Here is a 19,997-nt window from a genome sequence, read left to right as displayed (position 1 = left end):
TTTACACCCTTGTAGATCTCTCTTGGAAGAAATTTCAGGAACAAGGATTGGTTTTGCACATAATTGATTTCATTTTATCTCAAGGAAGTGAACAAAACACTTTCACTGTATAATTAATGGAAAAAAATCAGAGGTACCACTAGAGGGAGCTTTGGTTTCAAAGGTTGCTAACGATAAAGTTGCCATCTGTACAGATATATTAAGTTTGTTCATTGATTCGGTCACTCACAATCAGTCTCTGGAAGGACCGTTTATAGGAAAGAGGAGAGAAACAGGCGGGGGTTGGAGAGAGAGAGAGATTTCAGTGAAACTACTTGGAAAACTGTAAATAAATGAAAATATTTTCAGGGCCTTACAGAGAACTTCATTCTTCCTACTCTCCAAGGATGAGAGTGGAGGTTCTGTTGTCTGTCTGTCCCTGCTGAGTTACCTGTGTCTTTGCTCCCGTGCTGTACAGGCCAGCAGTCCTTCCCATGGCAGCCGCACTTGGGATACAGAAGAAAAATGAAGGAATCACGTTGCTGAGGCCATGGGCCAAAAATTCCTGCAAGATTGATAATAGGAGAATATATCACTTCTTGATCACAGTGGACTTTCAGATTGTGAAAGAATGAAGCTTGTTGATATTCAATTTCTGTTCTCCTCACCAGGTGCGATTTAATAATTAAAAGGAAAACAGTAAGCATTTATTGAATGCTTGTAATAAGCAAGAAACTATTCTAAACACTGTACTTCTCCAATACTCATAGCACTCCTATAAAGAAACGCTATGCATTTATGCTCTTGTGGCCAACTTGTCATCTTTCAAGTCACTATAATCAAGCTTTTATTCCCACTACTCCACTAATGATCTCCACAATGCTACATCGAATCGCTAGTTCTTATCTTACTTGATCTAAGAGTCATTTGACACAGTTGCTAATTTTTTTCCTCCTTAAAGGCTCCTTCACTTAGCTTCTAGGACCTCATACTCTTATGGTGTCCCCCTACCTCACTGGCCACTTCCCAATTTCCTTTATGATTCTTTCTTATCTAACCAATTGCAAATATTGGACCATTTCTCTTCTCTAGCTACACTGTAGCTACCCAAATATGTATTGATAACTCCCAAATTCATATCTGCAGCTTGGACCATTTCTCTGAACTTCAGAATCATGCAGCCATATAAATGCTACTAGTTACTATCTGGACTTGAAGACTAACAAGTTTTTCCACCTTATTAGTCCAATCTATGGATCCCTACCACCCCACCCTGGCACTTTCAAGTCACTCCTCATCTCAAGTTCCAGTTGCTTAGGCCCAGAGCTTCAGACTTATTCTTGACTCCTACCCTGCCTTTGCCCAGATGGCATCCACATCTGGTTCAAAACCCACTCACTATACTCTGGTCTAAGGCATCACCTCTCACTTGAAGTATTACAACAGTTTGCCTGCTTCTGTTGTCAGTAAGCATAAACAAATATCCCCGCTCTCACTCATCTGTGGCTCTGGTGTGGGAATGCAGACAATAAACAAAATAAATATGCTATGTAAAGTAGAGGAGAACATGGGGAAATCGGGAATGTGCAATTTTAGATTACCAAAGGCATTCCTGAAAAATTTGAGTAAAGGATATAGGCAGATATCTGGAAGAATAGAGTTCCTGGAAAATGGAAGAAGTACAAATGCGCTGAGCCAGAATTGAGACTAGTGAATTCAAGGAAAAACTGCGTGGTACAGAGGGAAATAAAAAACTGTGTGGTACAAAAGGGAAATAAAGCCAGAGAGCAAATGAGATAGTGGTTGGACATGGAGAATCCTACAAACCATGATGAGGCTTTTGAGTATGATGGGAAGCCACTGAGAAGTTTCAAGAGAAAGATATAGTCTGTATTGTGTATTAATGTATCCTTGTACCTAGGCCCATGTCTGGCACATAGTATGGCCCAATGTAATACATAGAATGATAAATATATTTTTCACAGGTGAGAAAACTAGGGCACAGTAGGCATTAAGGTCACATAGTATCAGAGTGAGGTTTGCACACAGGTAGTTAAGCTTTCATAACTACTATAGTGCAGTTTCTCTTCAGACCTGTGCTGCTTGGTTGACCATGATGCTTGAAGCAAGACACTGGAAAAATATTTCAGGGAGAAAAATAATACAATCTACAGGCTTATGTATTCTAAGACTAAATCTTCATGTCCTCAGTACCTAAGTAAGAAAAGTAAAACTAGTTTCTAATCTGAAATCCATATGTTTTTGAAGTTAGCATGATATGATAACTACATTCAAATTTATTCTCTCCTAAAAACAAAACCAAAGAACATCTGTCTTTAGAAAAAAAAGTATTATGAACCAATGTGTTTTGTTCTGCCCATTCTTTCCATACAGTTAGGAAAGTCATATTTTTCAAAGGTTCAACTCTTCGGGATCTGAGAGTGTGCAGGACAATGATAGGACAGGAGTGAAGAGGGGCTGTGGCACACTCCACCTGGTTATCATCCACTGAATATTTGAATTTTTTGGCAGATCCTTGAGCAAGAGCCAGTGAGGCCACATAGCCTACAAGAGCAACTCCAAAAGCTTCAGTGACTACTGCAGAGAAGATGTTCATCGGAGGAGCTCGTGGTGGAGGGATTCTGTGAAGAGAAAGACCATACAGAAGTACCAACCTTCAGGTCATTTCTGTAACAACTGGCAATAAACTCAACTGTGATAATGATTCTGAAGTTTACATAGAATAAATGAACTAACTACCTAGAAGAAAACCCAGCAGCCTTTCCATGAGAAGCCCTTTGTTTTCAACATTATTTAGCAGAAAAGCAAAATTATAAGAAAATCCTAGGGACAGCTCCACACTCTGACATTTCTATTAGAGAATTCAGGTTACACTGAAGAAACTAACTTGACAAAAAATGTCCTGTATGGGAAACAAAAGCAAATCTGGAACGTTCTTTCATTCAAACATTTCCAAATATTTATTTGGTTGGTATTTGAGATGTATTTCTTCCCTTGGATACTATCTTACTGTGTGCAAACATTACTGTGAGCTACAATTCTTGAGTTAATCTCTAAATTTGCCTTTGATTTCATTATCTTAATTCCATTTTTAACTCAATCCTTTCACAGTATACTTGACCATGGTTTGCGTATGTTAAGAAAAATATGTAGAAAGATTCCAACTCTGTTGCAAACTATAGGACCACACTTAGCTGTTTCTTTGTCTCAAAGAACTGTTTAAAACGTTTCTCAAATAATTTCCATCCATTGTCTTATTGTCCTTTGAAGCCACTTTAAGCCTAAAAATCATCATTTCTGTATCCTAATGATTCTTTGGGAGATTTACCAAAAACAAAAAAAAAGTAGAACTTTTGTTTTATGAAAATTGAGTATGCCTAATTACTATAATTTGCCTTAAAAACAAACGGACCTAAAATGAAACTGTAAATAAAAATTCAAGTTGATTTAAACAATCTTCATTACCATATATCTACCTAGTCTAGTAAAGACAGAAATTTTTATTATTATCTTTTTAATTCCTGAGAACTTTTCTACTGTTTTTCTAGTTTAATGTTGTTTAAAACCAAAACTGGGGGTTGGACAATAAAATTTAGGGAATCCAACAAATGTTAACTTTGTTCCAAATTTATCTGTATTGGTATATTTCATCCATTAAAACGAAACTTCTCTCTCCATAATTTGCCTTCATTTTCTTTCAGTTTGTATTTGGAATGACTTTTTTCCACCTAGGATGAACATTTCCTCTTTTGTTAAAGACCCTAGGATCTAGAGCAAGGCTGTGTGCAGGAGAGGGGCCATGACTTCTCGACTCTATCGTCTCTCTGGTCATTAAGCACAGCCTGTGGTATTGTTGTTTCATATGATACCTTTATTCTGAGTTAAGTAAAAGAAAACAGTCATATGTGGGATGAATAGAGGTGATTAAATTCCAGACAATGCTTCTTATTTACAAATACAATACCCTCAATTTTTTCACATAATATCTTTGCAAATCTTTCTGTTCAAATCTTTCACCTAAAGCAATACCATATAAAAGAGTTATCAATTTACTTAGTAATACGTAAATTCCCTATTACAAAGTTAGACACATGGAGCTGTCCCTGGGAAATTACTATTTCCCTAAAATGTAGTGTTGTTTTCAATCATTTTATAATAGAAATTAATTAGAATTCTGTCTCATATAGGCCAGAAAGAAATAAATCCATATCCACCTACTCCCAGTCTCATCCTCCATTAAAAACAAACAAACAAGTAATATATAGTAATATGAAAAGACTACATTACCCTTTTGGAATATGACCAACCACTTCTAATCCATATGTATGTTCCATATTGGTACAATAACAAGCAAATGATGCTGCAATAATCTGTGTGGTTTCGTTTGAAAAAAGAAAAATAATTTATTACTGACCTTTCAAACATTTTAAAACTATTTCAATAATTTACAATCTCAAATTTAGATGATATCAAGCATTAAAGCTTTTCTAATATTCTTCACTACATCAACCTAGTTTTGTCCAGTTTTGAGGGAAAACAAAATACGGATATGGGGGCAGTGCGTGTGTGTGTAAAGACACCACAATCCAACCTAAATACTTGTCTTTCATGTCATAAAGGAATGCTTCTTAAGACCAGACATTTTTCCCTTCATGACAATAAGCTCTTCAGAATTTGAGATATTGCATTAATTCTCCTAAACTATGATGCTAATTAATGATGATTTACAGTTTCCTTGAATATTTTTGAATTTTGATCTTTAACTATTCCTTGAAGTAAAGCATCACAAGCTTTTAAGCCAAGTGCTTTTTAAACAACACGTGGAGTCTCAGCTACTGTGTCACTTGTTACTGATGTGCTGATCTGGATCACAGTTTCTCTGCTTGTACCCACAATCATTATTCAAATTCATAACGGAGTCAGTTCAGCTTTTGTTTTACAAGCCATACCACCATAGTATTTGCTATCCACTTTCACATTTTCTTTTCTTTCTCCTGGTAATTTTAATAGTTACTAGAAATTTCATATGGTTATGGTATCAGTTTGGAATGGTTTATCTTATTAAAAGAGATAAATCAATTATTTAATTAAAGTACAAATTTATTATATACACATCCAGAAAAAAAAGAGTAACAAAATCAGAGTAGCAAAATAAGAAATTTTTAACAATAATGCCCAATAATATTATTTTGTAGCGTTTTTCTATCTATGCATTTCTGTTGCTTAATTGAATTTGTAGTAGTTTCCAAAATATCAAATGGGCTTTAAAAGCAAAACATCTTTCAGGATTTTAAAAAAGAGAAAAAACAACAAAACTTCCCAGGTTATACTGTTAAACTGCATAAATATTGTGATATAATAATAATATTTTCCAAGTCACTGAATTAATCTTTCAGACAGTGTCTTACTTTTTCACCATGTTTCTTTAACATAAGTAAATTTTCTTTATCACTTAAGTCATTGGTCCTTCTCAGTATTATTTTAGTATCATATATGTATGCAAAGCCTGTACTGTCCTTAATCCTGGGCAATAGAGGATCCTGTCTTAGGTGGGCTCAGAGCTCTAAATGTAATCCACCCACTAAGATGGGAGCTTTGTAGGCAGGAGGATGTGCCCACCTTAAACTTGCTCTAATCTTGCTGAACCTCAATACACAAGAATCTATCATTTCTGCCCAGATGGCCCCCAACCTGCTTGTAAGGCATCTTCCTTATGTCCCAATGAAGGCCAAGAAGGCAGTTGTGGTGGTAGAGTGGAAATGTTTTGGAGTTTAGACCTGGGATAGGGACACCTACATGTAGACATGTGAATCCCTTTGTGGGTATGTGTGATAGTTCTTAAATGTCAATTGATCGATCAGATTAGGAGCTGCTAGGAGATTAGTACAGAACACCTCTGGGTGTGTCTGGGTGGGTCATTAAGGAGTGACCTTGGGATGTATATCTTGTGCCTGGCTCCTTCCTCTCTGGGACTGTTCCCCTGCTCTGCTTCCCAGCCTCTAGGAACTGAGCAGCTTTGTTCTACCACATCTTTCTGCTATGATGTTCCTGCCTCAGAGCTAGCTGACCATGGCCTGACTCCTCTGAAACTACAAGCCAAATTAAATCTCTCCTTCCTTAAGTTACAGATACTTGATATTTTGCCCAGCAACAGGAAAGGTGACCAATACAGTGGGATAGGGCTGGAGTGGGGGATGGGAAGGAACAAACCTAAAGGTTGGCTCACCTTAAGCTTCACATTCTGACAGAGCTCAAAGGAGTAGGAGAATTCTCCACCTAAGCTGATTTTCCAGGTCATCATTTAGGTACAGTAATCAGTGTAGAAAACCAGAAGCTGTTTTATTTGATATTTTGATCTATAACTTTTAAGTATTTGGATTTCTATTGATGTTTTTGCCTTGGGTCTTGCAATTGTCACACTGTATAAAGAATACCTTTTATTTTAAGAATAATTCCTACTCATTTTGCAGAGAATAGAAACTCTTTTATTAATAGCTCAAAGGCCTTCTTCCCTAAGTTTGCTTTCGGTGTTTGGTTTTATGAAATTTATATACCTTCTCAAGATAAATAGACATTTTTTAATATCTGCAGAACTTTACAATAAGATGATACACTTCAGAGTTGTAACTGTGAAAACTAATAACTATAGTACTCTGTGATTTTATAACATATCTGAAATATACACACAGACTACATATGTTATATGTATCTTAACCAACAGTCAGGAAAATACCATCATGGATTGGCTAGCCATAGGGAAAGTCCTGCTTCATTAGAGCTACAAAAATGTGTCATATACTTCAGAAGCAGATTTCAATGTTCCAGCTTTAATAAATGTATACAGACCTATACTATTTAACAGTATAAAGGTTATTTAATGGATGAAATTATTTAGACATTCTTTGTAATATACAAAAACCATTAAAAAACTAAAGCCAATTAATGAGAAATAAGTTAGTAGACTATGGTTGTACTAACATTTCATTTTCAGTTGAATACTTTAAGAGTTCCTATTAAGGCTCTTAAAATTTCAAAGCACAAATTTTAATACCATAAACCTTGGGATCAAGATATAAGATACTGATATTCCAAACACAACAAAAAATATTTTAAAGAACCACCCTGGCCAATGAAAATCATGAGCATCTCTTTGGTAAAGCAAAATTAGGCCAGTAACAAAAGTATGAACAAAGCTACCAGTTATTCATGGACATTTGCCAATTGAAAATATTTCTATGAATATCATAGAGGTGTCATATCAATAAGGTGTGGTATGACATTTTATTGCTTTATATAGGATCATGCCAGAAATCTTTTGAGTCTCACCCTTAGAAATGTCTCCTTATAAGATCTTAGGCTTTATATTCTCTTATTCATATAAAAAATTAAAAGCATATGAGAAATGCAACATAAATTGAAAACACATGTACCTCCTTTTTTAAATTATTAACTCAAAATGTTTCCTGTTCTTACATTAATGTATAGCCACGCAAATTAGCCCTTCTTTAATGAAACACAGAAGTATCTGTGGGTTGCTGTAGACATTGTAGTAAGCATCTGTGGATTACTCCAACTGGCAGGCTTAGTACAGCAGAAAGCTAAATGTTGATTTCATACTTACCAAAACTAAATCGACAGGGAGAACAACTTTAATTTTCCTTTTAAACTGTTCATTGAGCTCTTTAACAAGAACAAGAACCACAATGCTCAGCAAGGATAAGAGCAGTGCTTCCAGTTGGACAGACTTGATGTTTTCAAAGACATATGCATAAATCTACAGTAATGAAAAAGAGCATAAACAGAATTTAGGGGCATCCACAATATACCAGCATGGAAATCTGGCCTCAGATAAACTCAAAGATTTTTCATAAAAATGCCTCAATGACTGCATGATGGGAAAGTAGGAAGGAAAAGGGTGATCACTGCTGAAATACAGCAAAAATACATATGGGTGTGATCGACATATATGGTGAATGTTTAGTTATTTGTTTTTTGGGTTTTTTTAGTACCGGGGATTGAACTTGGGACCTTGAGCTTGCGAGGCAGGTGGCCACACCACTGAGCTAAATCCACAGCCCTGTTTTAATATTTAAAATGTGAAGACACTTTGCCATTAATGCCCCTCAAAATACTCCCCCTAACTTTGAATACACTTATCCCACTATTCTTGAAACTTTCTGAAGCAGTTCTGGAAGTCTTCTTTCTTGAGTGTCTTAAGGAAGTGTGATAAAAAAATACTGCAAGTGCTGCTGCCAAATGACATTCAATGGAAAGGCAGACTCATGAAAACATTATGGTAGGTCCTCATCCACTTCATTCATTAAATCTGGCACTGTGCAACTTCTGGTTCTTCCCTAAAGTCAAAATGACCATGAAAAGTAAGTTTTAAATTGATTCAGGACATTGAGGCAGCCACAACAGTGCAACTAAAGAGTAAAGACTCTCTCTGGAAGTTCTAAAGAGAACTTCCAGAACTGCTTCAGAAAGTGGCAAGAATGATAGATACGTGTTTTTAAGGAAAGGGAGTATTTTGAAGAGGATTGGTGGCAATTTTTCTTTTACTGTAGTAATTTTTAAAATTCAAACATTCCCCATTTTTTTATCACACCCTGTATTCATTTACATGTACAAAATTCTCCAATAAAAAATAGGGTTTGTACCTTCTTACATAAGGACACTACTAAAATGAATGATTCTTCTGGCTGTTTTCCTGGCAGTGAAGGGCAGAGATGCTATAATTCATTTAGTTACAAGAGGATTCATCATTAAGAGCAGAGACTCCTCCACCTTTGACCCTATCACTCCTCAAATGCCAGAGCCAAATACCTACAAGCCACACACAAAGAAGTTGAGAGCTGTTATTTAATTGCCATCAGATATTTGGCTTAATGTAAAATATTACCGTATTCTCAGCTACTCAGCATTTATTTGTTTATTGTCACATATTCTGCCAGTGTTAGGTCTATAATGATGAAAAACTTAGATACAGCCTCAGGTAGTAACATAGTCACAGTGTAGTACAGCCCTTGCTGATTAAAAGCAATATATTAGTGCAATAGGGTGCTATAGACATGAAGGGGCACCTGAAGTACACTACTTAGGGATATGAGAGGTCGGGAAGCCCTTACCAAACGAGATACACAGATATTGGCCAGAGTACAGATGGGAAGAAATTGAGGGGAAAGAGCCTGGTGAAAATGTTTTGCTCTAAGGTCACATTTATAAAACTTAGAACACTGAATATGCTGAGAGGAGTATCTGACTTCCAAAAATACACTCATGAAACCAATACAGTGGTTTGTCTTTAAAAGCAAGCAGCTCTATTGGAAATTCTATTATCAAAGAATTTGCTTACAACTAGGAAGAAGGTATAATACAATAATATTAGACTGGTAACTTGGTGTATGATGACAGAAAAGTAGAATAAATTTAAGAGTAATGTAAAGGAAAAGAATAAAATTAAAGTCCTCTGTAAAACTGAAAGTTTATATTTAATCAACTAAGTGCCAGTAATATTATGCTCAACTATTCAGGGTCATGTTGATAATTATATAAGCATCTCATCTACTGTCATAAAAAAATATGGGGTAAGATTTTAAAGAATTCTAAATCAAGTGCTAATAACCTAAATCCAATCCTATATCTACATAATTATTTAATATAGAGAAAATTAATTTGAATTGTATTTTTTGGAAACCTAATAAAATGATTCTCAAATTCATGTAGACTATTAAATGCATAATAATAAATAAGATAATATTTAAAGAGAAGAATATTTATGTATTTATACTAACATAAATAAGTATGTATAAGTTAAAACGTGAAACTATTAAAATGTATGAGCAAAAGTAGAAAAAAATGAGAGCCTAGAGCCATATAACAGTTGCATTACAGAAATGATTATCCACTATAACTTGTTGGGAGGAAAATTAAGCAAAATAAAATAAATTCTGGATAAAAGAGTTAAATGTAAAAAAATGAAGTAATTGAAGATCACTTTAAAATGGACAGAAGACATAGATAATTAATAAAATTAATAGAAATAATAAATTTATGAGCAAAGTGCTCAACCACAGTAATAATCAAAGAAATACAGACACAAAAGTCAAACACAAAAGCAGATTTTATCAAAGTATTGATTTTTAAATGGTAATGCTTAATGTTGATGAAGTTTGGAAGAAGAGTTGTGAACTCTTCTATACTACTGATACAATTTCAAATAGATACAATATTTTGATAATCTGATAAAGCTTATCCAGCACTTGAAATATTCTATTTCCTAAGCAGCTCCACTTCAAGAAAATTAAGGTATGAACATAATTAGGCTCATGCAAAAGATCTTATTATAAGGATATTCAATGAAGCAATGTTTAGAACAGAAAAAGAATTTAAAACCATTTACAGTAGATTCAAGAGGAACTGGTTCAAATCATAATTTTACATAAGTACATGTATTAATGTACATTCATTAAACAGATTGTTTTAGATAAAATTTATCTTTGTTGTGGAAAGACCTTTCCGATCATGGTGATAGGTAGAAAAGCAACTTGGAAATAAACATGTGTGGGTTGACTTTCTTGTGCTGAGTTGTCTGCCTCCTAATTCATATGTTGAGTCCCCGAGTGACTCAGAATGTGACTTCTTCACAGGTAGTACTGTACCTTTAAAGAGGTAGTTAAGGTAGAATGTGGTGATACAGGTGAGCCTTAACTCAAGATGACTAGCGTCCTTATAAGAAAAGATTAGGACACACATTGAAAAATGCACAGAAAAAAATAGTGTGAGAACACAACAAAAAAGGCAGCAATCTACAGGCCGAGAGATCAAACCTCCTAACACCTTGAGTTTGAACTTCTAGCCTCTATAACTACAAGAAATATTTTTGTTAAATCACAAATATTTTGTGGTTAAGTTTCAATGTTAAGTTGGCCTTTGTTATGCACTAGCAAACTAATAGCGCATATTTTATAAAATAATATTTATGCCAAAATATATATAGATATATCTAGAAGACTCTTGGCTCAGCATAAAACGTTTGTGTTTATCTGTATCTTTTACATTCTCTCTTATGAAAAAACATCACTTGCATAACTTTAAAAGTTTTAATTGAGTATTACTTATCTTCAACATACCTCTTTACCTACTGAATCTGGGTTTTATCATTTCATTTCTATTTGTCCACAGAATGCTCAAGCTTTGTTTCACGTGATAAAAATTAGTTTTGATTTTACCACATAGGTTATTCTTATAGTAGTCCAACTTGTTTGTTTTTTGCCTTATTTAGCATCTCAAATATAATTTGACCGCAACCCAAAATACTGACTCAAAATATTATACAGACTATGGTTTAAAAAAAGTATATAAGTCATATTCATTGGCATCTCTTAAAACTCTACTTACTGATTTTTCTAATCACAGACTTAGCCCAGCTGGTCCAAACATCAGGAATGTACCTGGTGTAAAGGGGGAACCTTAGGTTATCCAAGACTGAATTCTATCTATTAAACGTGATCATTAACATTCTAACAGTTTCAAACAAAGAAAATGTGCTCTATTAAAAGTGGAGCCTCACCGTGTGAAAGAGACCAGCATAATGAATGCCAGGTTATCCAAATGCCACTTCTCTATATGAATAAAAAAATAGCAAACCACCAACAGTGTTATCAAACATGTAAAGAAATAAATTAGAGATCAGGTAGTTTTACTTATTTTTCTTTGAAGTATTCTCCTTTATTCCAACCATTTAGAAAGCAAATTAGGTTCTACAATATCATAGTTACTGAGATGCAGATAATACTTTTCCTCTCTATGTTTTGGATGGTAATTGTTCCCAGCATTCCTAAAGGTGAAAGAACAGGGACCATTTCTATTGTTACTCATGATTCAAATCCCAGGATAAAAATATAAAATTTTACTTGGTAAAATACATTCCATAGGGGATAGGGATCAGGGGAGTGTCAAGAAAATTTTGTCAAAATGCATAACTTTGTGATGGTTTATCATGATCTGAGGATAAAATTGAGAGAATTATCCAGATGATTTGTCAAGGAAAGGTCAAATATCCAAATGTTTTAATGCATTTAGAAAATTACTTTTTAAGCTTTTTTCCATGGTATTAAAACTATGCCATAGCAGTGCCTGTATAAGAAAGAAGAGAAATATGTGGAACTCCCAAGCCATACCAAATTTTCTGTAATGTGCATCTTGAGAACATGTGTTTGCAGTAATAAAAATGATCAGCCCAGAATGAAAGGAATGAGAAACAACACCCCCCAGGGATTTTATTGTCTGTCTGGATTAAACTATAGCTCATCAAGCAAAGCACACTGTACAAAATGATCCAGAAGAATATGGAGGGGTTGGTGAGCAGAGACTCATTACAACCAGCATGAAGAGCACAACAGGAAAGCAGGCTGGTGAGGAGTCCTTCTGCTGACTGTCATGTGGACCCAGAGACAGAAGTCACAAGCTAACTGGGCTCAAAGGAGATGGGTGGCATGTGCAGATAGAGGTAAGGACATGGATAAGACACACACACATACCACTTAATAGAGTTTTAGGTGTCTAAGCACACATTAAACTCCTCATTGCTTCTATAAATCCAGTTTTCTGTATGTGCTGTCATGTACTAAGCTCCAGTAGATAAAAATTCCTATTGAGGATCATCATTTGCTTCCTAGATCTTCCTAGAAGCAAAGGTAATATTTGTATCTGTATGGATAAATAAGAAAGCTATTTCATCAAAACTAACTGATCTACTTAATAAAATAGGCATTCAAGTCACTTTGAGACTAAATACTAATTCTTTCAATTGATCATTTATTGCAATGACATAAAATGCAAAATACTGATATGGATAAAAAATGCAATTTGACATATTTCGAAGAATGAAAAATGTGAAACTGACATTTCACACACACACACACATACATACAATATATATTTATATAACGTATTTATCTGATTTGGCCATTCTTTGTAATTTTATTTTAACATTGATGCATTCTCAATTCCTATAATGGTATCTGGAAGACAAAAGATATCCAATAAATATTGTTGAATGAATGTGTATTCTAGTTTAACATAGTAATAATAAAAATAGATATCTAAATTGAATAGATTTTTACCCTGAATAAGCAGAATGACTAAGCGAGAAAGGATAGAAACTCTTTTATTGTTGTCAGTACTTAGGATATGTCATATGAGAGGAATTTTTAGTTACCGTTTACTCATTAATTCGACATGTTTATTGAAAGTTTTATCTTGTACCAGATATTGACCTAAACAGTAAGACTACCATTACAGTAAATTTCAAGTAATTCCTCTTTGGTATAGTCAACCTGACCTAAATAATTGGATATTTAATAACTTAAAATTTTATAGGAATGAAGGAAAAATGGAGGCTGAAAAAATTCATATTTGGTATTTATTTGAGAAAAATTAATGCCTCTCTGCAATCACACAATTTCAATTGCTTTTCATTACATAACTATTACTGAAGTTCATTGAAGACCTCACATAGGAACACTTTTGAAGAGGTAGTGTGGTATCGCACACCTGTGATGCCAGCGCTCTGAGAAGCTGAGGCAGGAGCATCACAGTTGGAGCCCAACCTGGGCAATCAGTGACTTAGTGAGAGTCTATCTCAGATAAAGGATAATTAAAGGGCTCAGCACAAAAGTTCTGGGTTCAATCCCCAGTAGCATAAAGAAAGAGGAAAGAAACAGCTGTACAAGGACAAAGGTCTAATGTGCGTTCACTCTATTAATCTTCATGATACCAACAAAAGCGCTTACACATTTAGAAAATATGAACAAGTGTTAACTTAATGGACTTTCTGCTTAGCACGCAACCAGAAAATCTCATTAACCAAAATAACACTTCCTGGCATTCTGGTTGATACAATAAAATGTATAGGAGGAAATAAAATGATTTTAACATACTTCACGTGTCATGATATCATCAATAGTACTTCTTCCGTAGTAAGGATGAACTACCCATAAAGGACCACAAAGAATATTAAAATATATGAGGTATGATCAAAGAATAGAGTGAATGTTTAAATTTTTTAAATGCATTATAGTAAAACACACATTGCCATTAATACCTCTCAAAATATTCCCCCTCCTTTTGAACACATTTATCCCACCATTCTTGCCACCTTCTGACTTACTTTTGGATGTCCTCTTTCATGTCTTTAATTATGCTGCCTCGATGTCTTGAATTAATTCAAAACATTTACTTTTCATGGTCATTTTCACTTTGAGGAAGAGCAAGAAGTTACATGGTGCCAGATCCAGTAAATAATGTGGATGAGTATACACCATAATTTTTTATGTACCTGTCTTTCTGTTGGACACTTGGCAGCAGCATTCACCGTATTTTTTTACCACAACTCATAAAGACGCTCACAAAAGAGGACTTCCAGGGCCGGGGATTTAGCTCAGTGGTTCTGCCACCTGCCTCGCAAGTGCAAGGTCCCAAGTTTGATCCCTGGTACCAAAAAAAAAAAAAAAGGAAGACTTCCAGAACTGCTTCAGAATGTGATAACAGTGGTGGAATAAGTATATTTGAGGTTATGGAGAGTATTTTCAGGGAGATTAATGGCAATGTGTCTTATACTATAATGTTTTCTTTAAATTTAAACATCACCATGTATCTTAATCACACTGTATATTTCTATGCCAAAGAAAAATATGTGAACCCTTTAATATTACTATTTATAATTCCTGTGCTATCTTTGTACTAAAAGTCTATCAAAAATAAGATTACATTTCACTAGAGAGAAAAACAGGGTAGTAAAATGAGAAAGCTTTCATAATGTCAGCACACTATATTACTAGTAAATACAAACTAGTAATCTGCAACCTATTCAGCTTAATTCTCAAAATATGACTTTGAGTCAATCATCAAACACAAACCAAGACTATTTCCAAGAAAAAAAATGGTAACATTCATTATTTGCTGACACATGTACAAAATTTAGTCTGAAAATATATTTGGCAAAATCTGTGTCCAAATAAATACATGTCTAAAAATATGGATCTTTTTGTATCAGAAAGAGTATTCTTAAAAAAGACAAAGGTAATATCACTAAAATAAACTATTTTTCTCATTGTAATTACTATCAAGACTTCCATTGAATAAAATGTAATACATAATCCATCTCATTGCAGTTTGGAATATCTGGTGAAAGTCTATGTTTATCTTTACAGGGCATGTCCCTTAATTTCTTTTCTCTGCCTTGAACACTGAGGACCTTTCACATTTTCTTTATGGTAGGCAGATGGTACAGAGAAGTTTAAGTAAGAAAGAATGGGGAGACTGTTTCAACTTCATCACTTAGTAGAAGGTAAGTGAATTAACATTTGTAGTCACCATCTTATATGTGGAGACTCATTTAACTTTTTAATTGTTGCAAGGTGAGCATTTTTATTTCCATTTAATGTAAGAGGAAAACAAGGCTTGGAGAGGTTAGGTTAATTGTTTATGGAGATATCAAAATTAAAATAGTGCTCCTGGGAAGCAGTTCTTGATGTATCTCCTTAACAAACCTTTGTGCTGAATGTTACCTACATAAGATCTGGTCTCTCAGCCAAACTGGAGAAGTTGCTGGACTAGAATCACAGAATTTCTGAAATTATGATCAACAACGATCAAGATGCAATATATATGTACCAATTCCTTAAAATGAATGTGATTGTCACATATCTCAAACATATACCAATAAAAAATCATAACAAGATATTTTAAAAGTTATGTTCTCAGAATGGGCTTCTCTACCTACCTTATCTAAGCAGTCTCACCCTGTCACCCTAACATGCTGCCCCATCAGTCACACCACCCTGTTTCCTTCATTAACATCTGAGTGTCTGATTGGCCAATATGTGTTTGGCTCCTCCCACCCTAATTCAAATATCTCCTCAGCATTTCTGTAAAATTCCATAGGAACAGGGATATTATTTTTCAATTGCATCTTCAATGCATATACATTGGTCAATACATATTTGCTGAATAACTTTGTTTCAGTGGTCCTTTGGTCAAATATGTATGTTAATCTCTTCCTATTCATATGTAATTCAGAAAATATCCCCAGATTATTGTATTGAACATTTAAGGCAGCTTTCACATCCCTCCCTGAAGCCTCTAAACCTGAGCCACAGCCATGCCCTCTCCCCACCTCAACTTGCTTTCAAGTTGATTGTATTTTAACTCAAACTCCTAGCAGATCCAGACTTCTGCTCACAGACAGGTCTCAGATCTTCTCACAACTGATGTTTGTACAAGTTCTGTTCATAAGATTTTGATGTCTCCTACCAACTTTGGCTACATATCACTGCATCACTAAATACTTCAGGTTAGGCACTGATAAAATCAAGCCCCCCAAATTCCTTCCCTTCTTAAAGTAGTGAATGCAAATAGTAGGAAGAAAGGGAGGGGGAGGGAGGGAAGAGAGAGAGAGAGAGAGAAAATGTTAAATTGAATATCAAACAAAACCCCAAAAGGCAGAAGAAAAGAATATTCTATAAGTTTTTATATCATTACATCCAAATTTCTGATCAATAACTATATCTCACACTGGGAATGAATCCATTTGCTATTGCTTCAAGATATAATTTAAGTCTCAGACCAGAAAGGAGTCTAAGGGAAGCATGGTATGTTAAACAGCTAAAAACAACATGGGTACATGAAACTCACTTGGACCAAATATCCAACCAAGCATGCCAAGGGCCAGGTGGCATCCAGCCATCCCTTGTTTAGAAAAATAAGTTTAATTTGAATTACTTGAGCACTGGGTTTTGCGGTGATGCATTTTTCAGTGAATTGTGGGGGATGGAAAGAACTTAGCCCAAGTTGGTTGAGTTGCAAAAAATATTTGCTGTCTGATTTAGAATTTGAAAGTAACCTTTGTTAAAAATTTTCATATAATTGTTCCATATTCAAATTAAATCTGCTACATTTTCTATTCCCTGCATCACTGATTGAATCAATCTGTAGTTGAACATTCCATTTCTCTCCCTTTTGACTTAATTTGTCCATTTTTTAAGGTATATCAAACAGCCCTGCAAGTCACAATGGAAAAGTCACAATATCTGCAGAGAAAATGTGGGCTTTCATAAACTATCAACGTGTGTTCTTGATCCCAGAGGGCCTATGTCTTCAAAGAAGATTTGTTCTACACATATAAACTTCATTTGTACATATTTGATTGTGATCTCATTCTCTATAAAAGAAAATGTTTCATCATCTCTGATTTCCTTCTGACGTTTCAATCCCACTTTATTAACATTCTTTGTTTCTGCTTCACACGTTTTGCAGTCCAAACTAGAAAAGCACTTTGCTTGTACTTCAGTGTTATGGGTGGAAATGAAACTGTTTCCTAGTCTGAAAGTCCCCATTTTAAGGCAAAGAAATAAAAACTTCCAAGAAAAATGGTTGAATATATTGGCAAACTTGCCTTTTGCTCTTGGATTTAATGCACAGAACTGTGCATAATTATTAGAACAGCATTCTTATAAACCATGCCAGTGAAACTAGCTTTGCCAAGTTTATCATGGGCTGCTACAGGCGCCATCTCAAAGAAATCCATATGTGCTAATATGAAATAGGAATTTTTAAAACTGTATTATCCCTTTTGGGGAAAACATCTTTTCTAACAAAAAGATACTTCATCATTTCTCAATTTAAAAATGTTCTTCTATTCTAAAGAATTAGAAGTTTCACTCTTATTTATATGAGGAATCTAGTTATCAATCAATTATCTGAATTTGAAGGATGACAAGAATGGAACAATTTAACTGTTGAGTCAGGATCCCGAGACAGAGTTACCCTGGTGGCATTAGTGTTCCTGCTTATTTTTAAACATATTATGGCCAGCATTATTTGTAATTTATTAAATAGGATTATAACTGCTCAGGGGATTTTGTGCTGAATTGATGGAAACATTTATAAATAAAAATCAAGAACACCACTTCTTCAGTTCTGATAATCATTTCAACTCCTTCATTCAGAGTAGAAATATTTAATTTATAAATTCTCAGGTCACCTTGATTTTCAAGGTGCAAAGACATATATTACCCTATTTTACTATTTAATTTTTCACCTGATTAAGAGTCCTCAATAGAGGGAAAATATGGTATTTATTATTTAAGAAGTACTTTTTTAAAAAATCCATAATTTGTTTTGTCCAGCTATTCATTACTAAGAAGAAAAATAATGGCTTCCTTTTAATGAACACCTATGTTCCAGGCATTTTGTTTTGAACTGGACTCCATCAAGTGTAATTATCATCAATTTACAAAACAGGCAACTGGAAATTAAAAACACTAGGTCATTTGCTCAGATTATGGCTGGAGCTATGATTTAAATCTGGACTTCTCTGATTCTAATGTTTTTTGCTCTATTACTCCTTTCTCAGAAAAAAAAAAAAGACTGATCAATTAGTGTCCAACTGTACAGATGCTAATAAAATCTCCACAGCTAAAACTTAACTCAGAGAAAAAGTTACATTTTACCCAAAATAAAACTGAAGAAAAATGTATTGAAAAACTTTTCAAATTCAGTAAAAATAACCATAAGTTTAGCTGTATTTTTTTTTTTTTTTTGGTACCAGGGATTGAACTCAGGACCTTGCACTTGCGAGGCAGGCAGCAGCACCACTGAGTTAAATCCCCGGCCCAAAATAACCATAAGTTTAAAAGAAAGTTTTATTGGAAGTATATGAATTTACAAAAAAACCTTTGAAGAACAAAGGGAAAAGTACAGTATTGTGTGAAAGAAGTAAGGAAAGTTAAATAAGTGGTTAAATTAAATCTTATTACACCCACTCTTTTTAGGGATTTAGAAGAATCATGACAGTTACTCCAGAGGCTTCCTTTGATTATGTGGACCATTAAAATCCCGTGTGGGCACTCAGTACCAGGGGAAAATCTTAGCAGGGTTTCCCTGCATCTGAAGAAACTGGTCAACAACTTTCAGCGAGAAGAAAAGAAGTGACCTAACTAGGAAAGCTTAGTGGAGTTTGTTGTGTATGCTTGTGCCAGTCAGCTCTGTGTTGTAATAAATGCCTGAGATGACCAACTTATAAAGAGAAGAGATTTCTTTCAGCTTACAGTTTGAGAGGTCTGTCTAAGTCAGTCGGCCCTTTTACTTACGGGCCTGTGGTAAGGCAGCACCTCAGGGCAGGCAGCAGAACAAAGTTGCTTCCATACCTCATGGGCAGAAAGCAAAAAACCACGAAGAGAAGACTAGCATTCTCTCATCCTTTTCAAATTTGCACCCCAAATGACCAGAAGACCTACCACTAGGTACCACCTCTAAAGGCTCCACCTCCTCTTAACAGCACCATGGTTGGAGACTGAACATTTAACCCATAGGCCTTTGAGGGACATTCAAGATCAAACTGTGACAGGTCTATGTCCCCATAGAGCAGAGCTGACACGATGCCACTCCCTGTATCCGATTTAAATCGTTCCCTGAAGGTGTTCCACTGAGGTTAGTACACCTACTAGCCCACCTACTATCATGGATGAAGACTTCACCTATTCAAACTAGGGAACTGAATTTTCTTCATAGCATAGAACCAGGCATGGTCCATGTAGAAGATGCTGTTGTAGACATCATAGTAGCAGAAGGGACAGAGCCCCAAATGCAGATCCCTGCCAAAAGCAGAATAAAGGCAAAAGGGTTGTTTTTCTCAGCGCTGACAGTAAGGATTGCCATTGCCAGAACTGATTACTGAACATATTGGTCTGTCAAATTTGAATTCTTTGGGGCCGGGGATTTGGCTCAGTGGTTTTGCCGCCTGCTGTACAAGTGCAAGGACCCGAGTTCGATCCCCAGTACCAAAAAAAAAAAAAAAATTTGAATTCTTTGGATAAAAATGCAACCCACCTGACACTATTAAGATTGTGACTGGCTCACTGGGCAAGAGTCTTTGGCAAAAGGCCCAACTAATCTCTCAAACTGGAAGCCAAAAGAAATCTCTTCTCTTTACA

General features: G+C 35.0%; 1 protein-coding gene across 2 annotated transcripts in view; it reads right to left on the bottom strand.

Annotated features, from left to right (window-relative positions):
* Slc26a7 (solute carrier family 26 member 7) overlaps positions 1-19,997 on the bottom strand; it is a 175,081-nt gene that overhangs the window by 72,505 nt on the left and 82,579 nt on the right. For both annotated transcript variants that reach the window (XM_087190592.1, XM_087190591.1), the window contains exons 6-9: positions 7,622-7,774; positions 4,288-4,370; positions 2,474-2,621; positions 431-544 (exon numbers count right to left, since the gene is read on the bottom strand). In XM_087190592.1, coding sequence (XP_087046718.1) covers positions 431-544; positions 2,474-2,621; positions 4,288-4,370; positions 7,622-7,774 — 498 coding nt within the window. The remainder of the gene's footprint in view (positions 1-430; positions 545-2,473; positions 2,622-4,287; positions 4,371-7,621; positions 7,775-19,997) is intronic.

This window comes from Heterocephalus glaber, unplaced genomic scaffold (assembly GCF_053883595.1).
Source record: "Heterocephalus glaber isolate CG9 unplaced genomic scaffold, H.glaber_assembly_v1.0 deba00001553, whole genome shotgun sequence".
In the NCBI taxonomy this organism is placed as follows: Eukaryota; Metazoa; Chordata; class Mammalia; order Rodentia; family Bathyergidae; genus Heterocephalus; species Heterocephalus glaber.
Note: the sequence above shows the minus strand (reverse complement) of the source record. Positions and strands in the feature narration are given on the sequence as shown.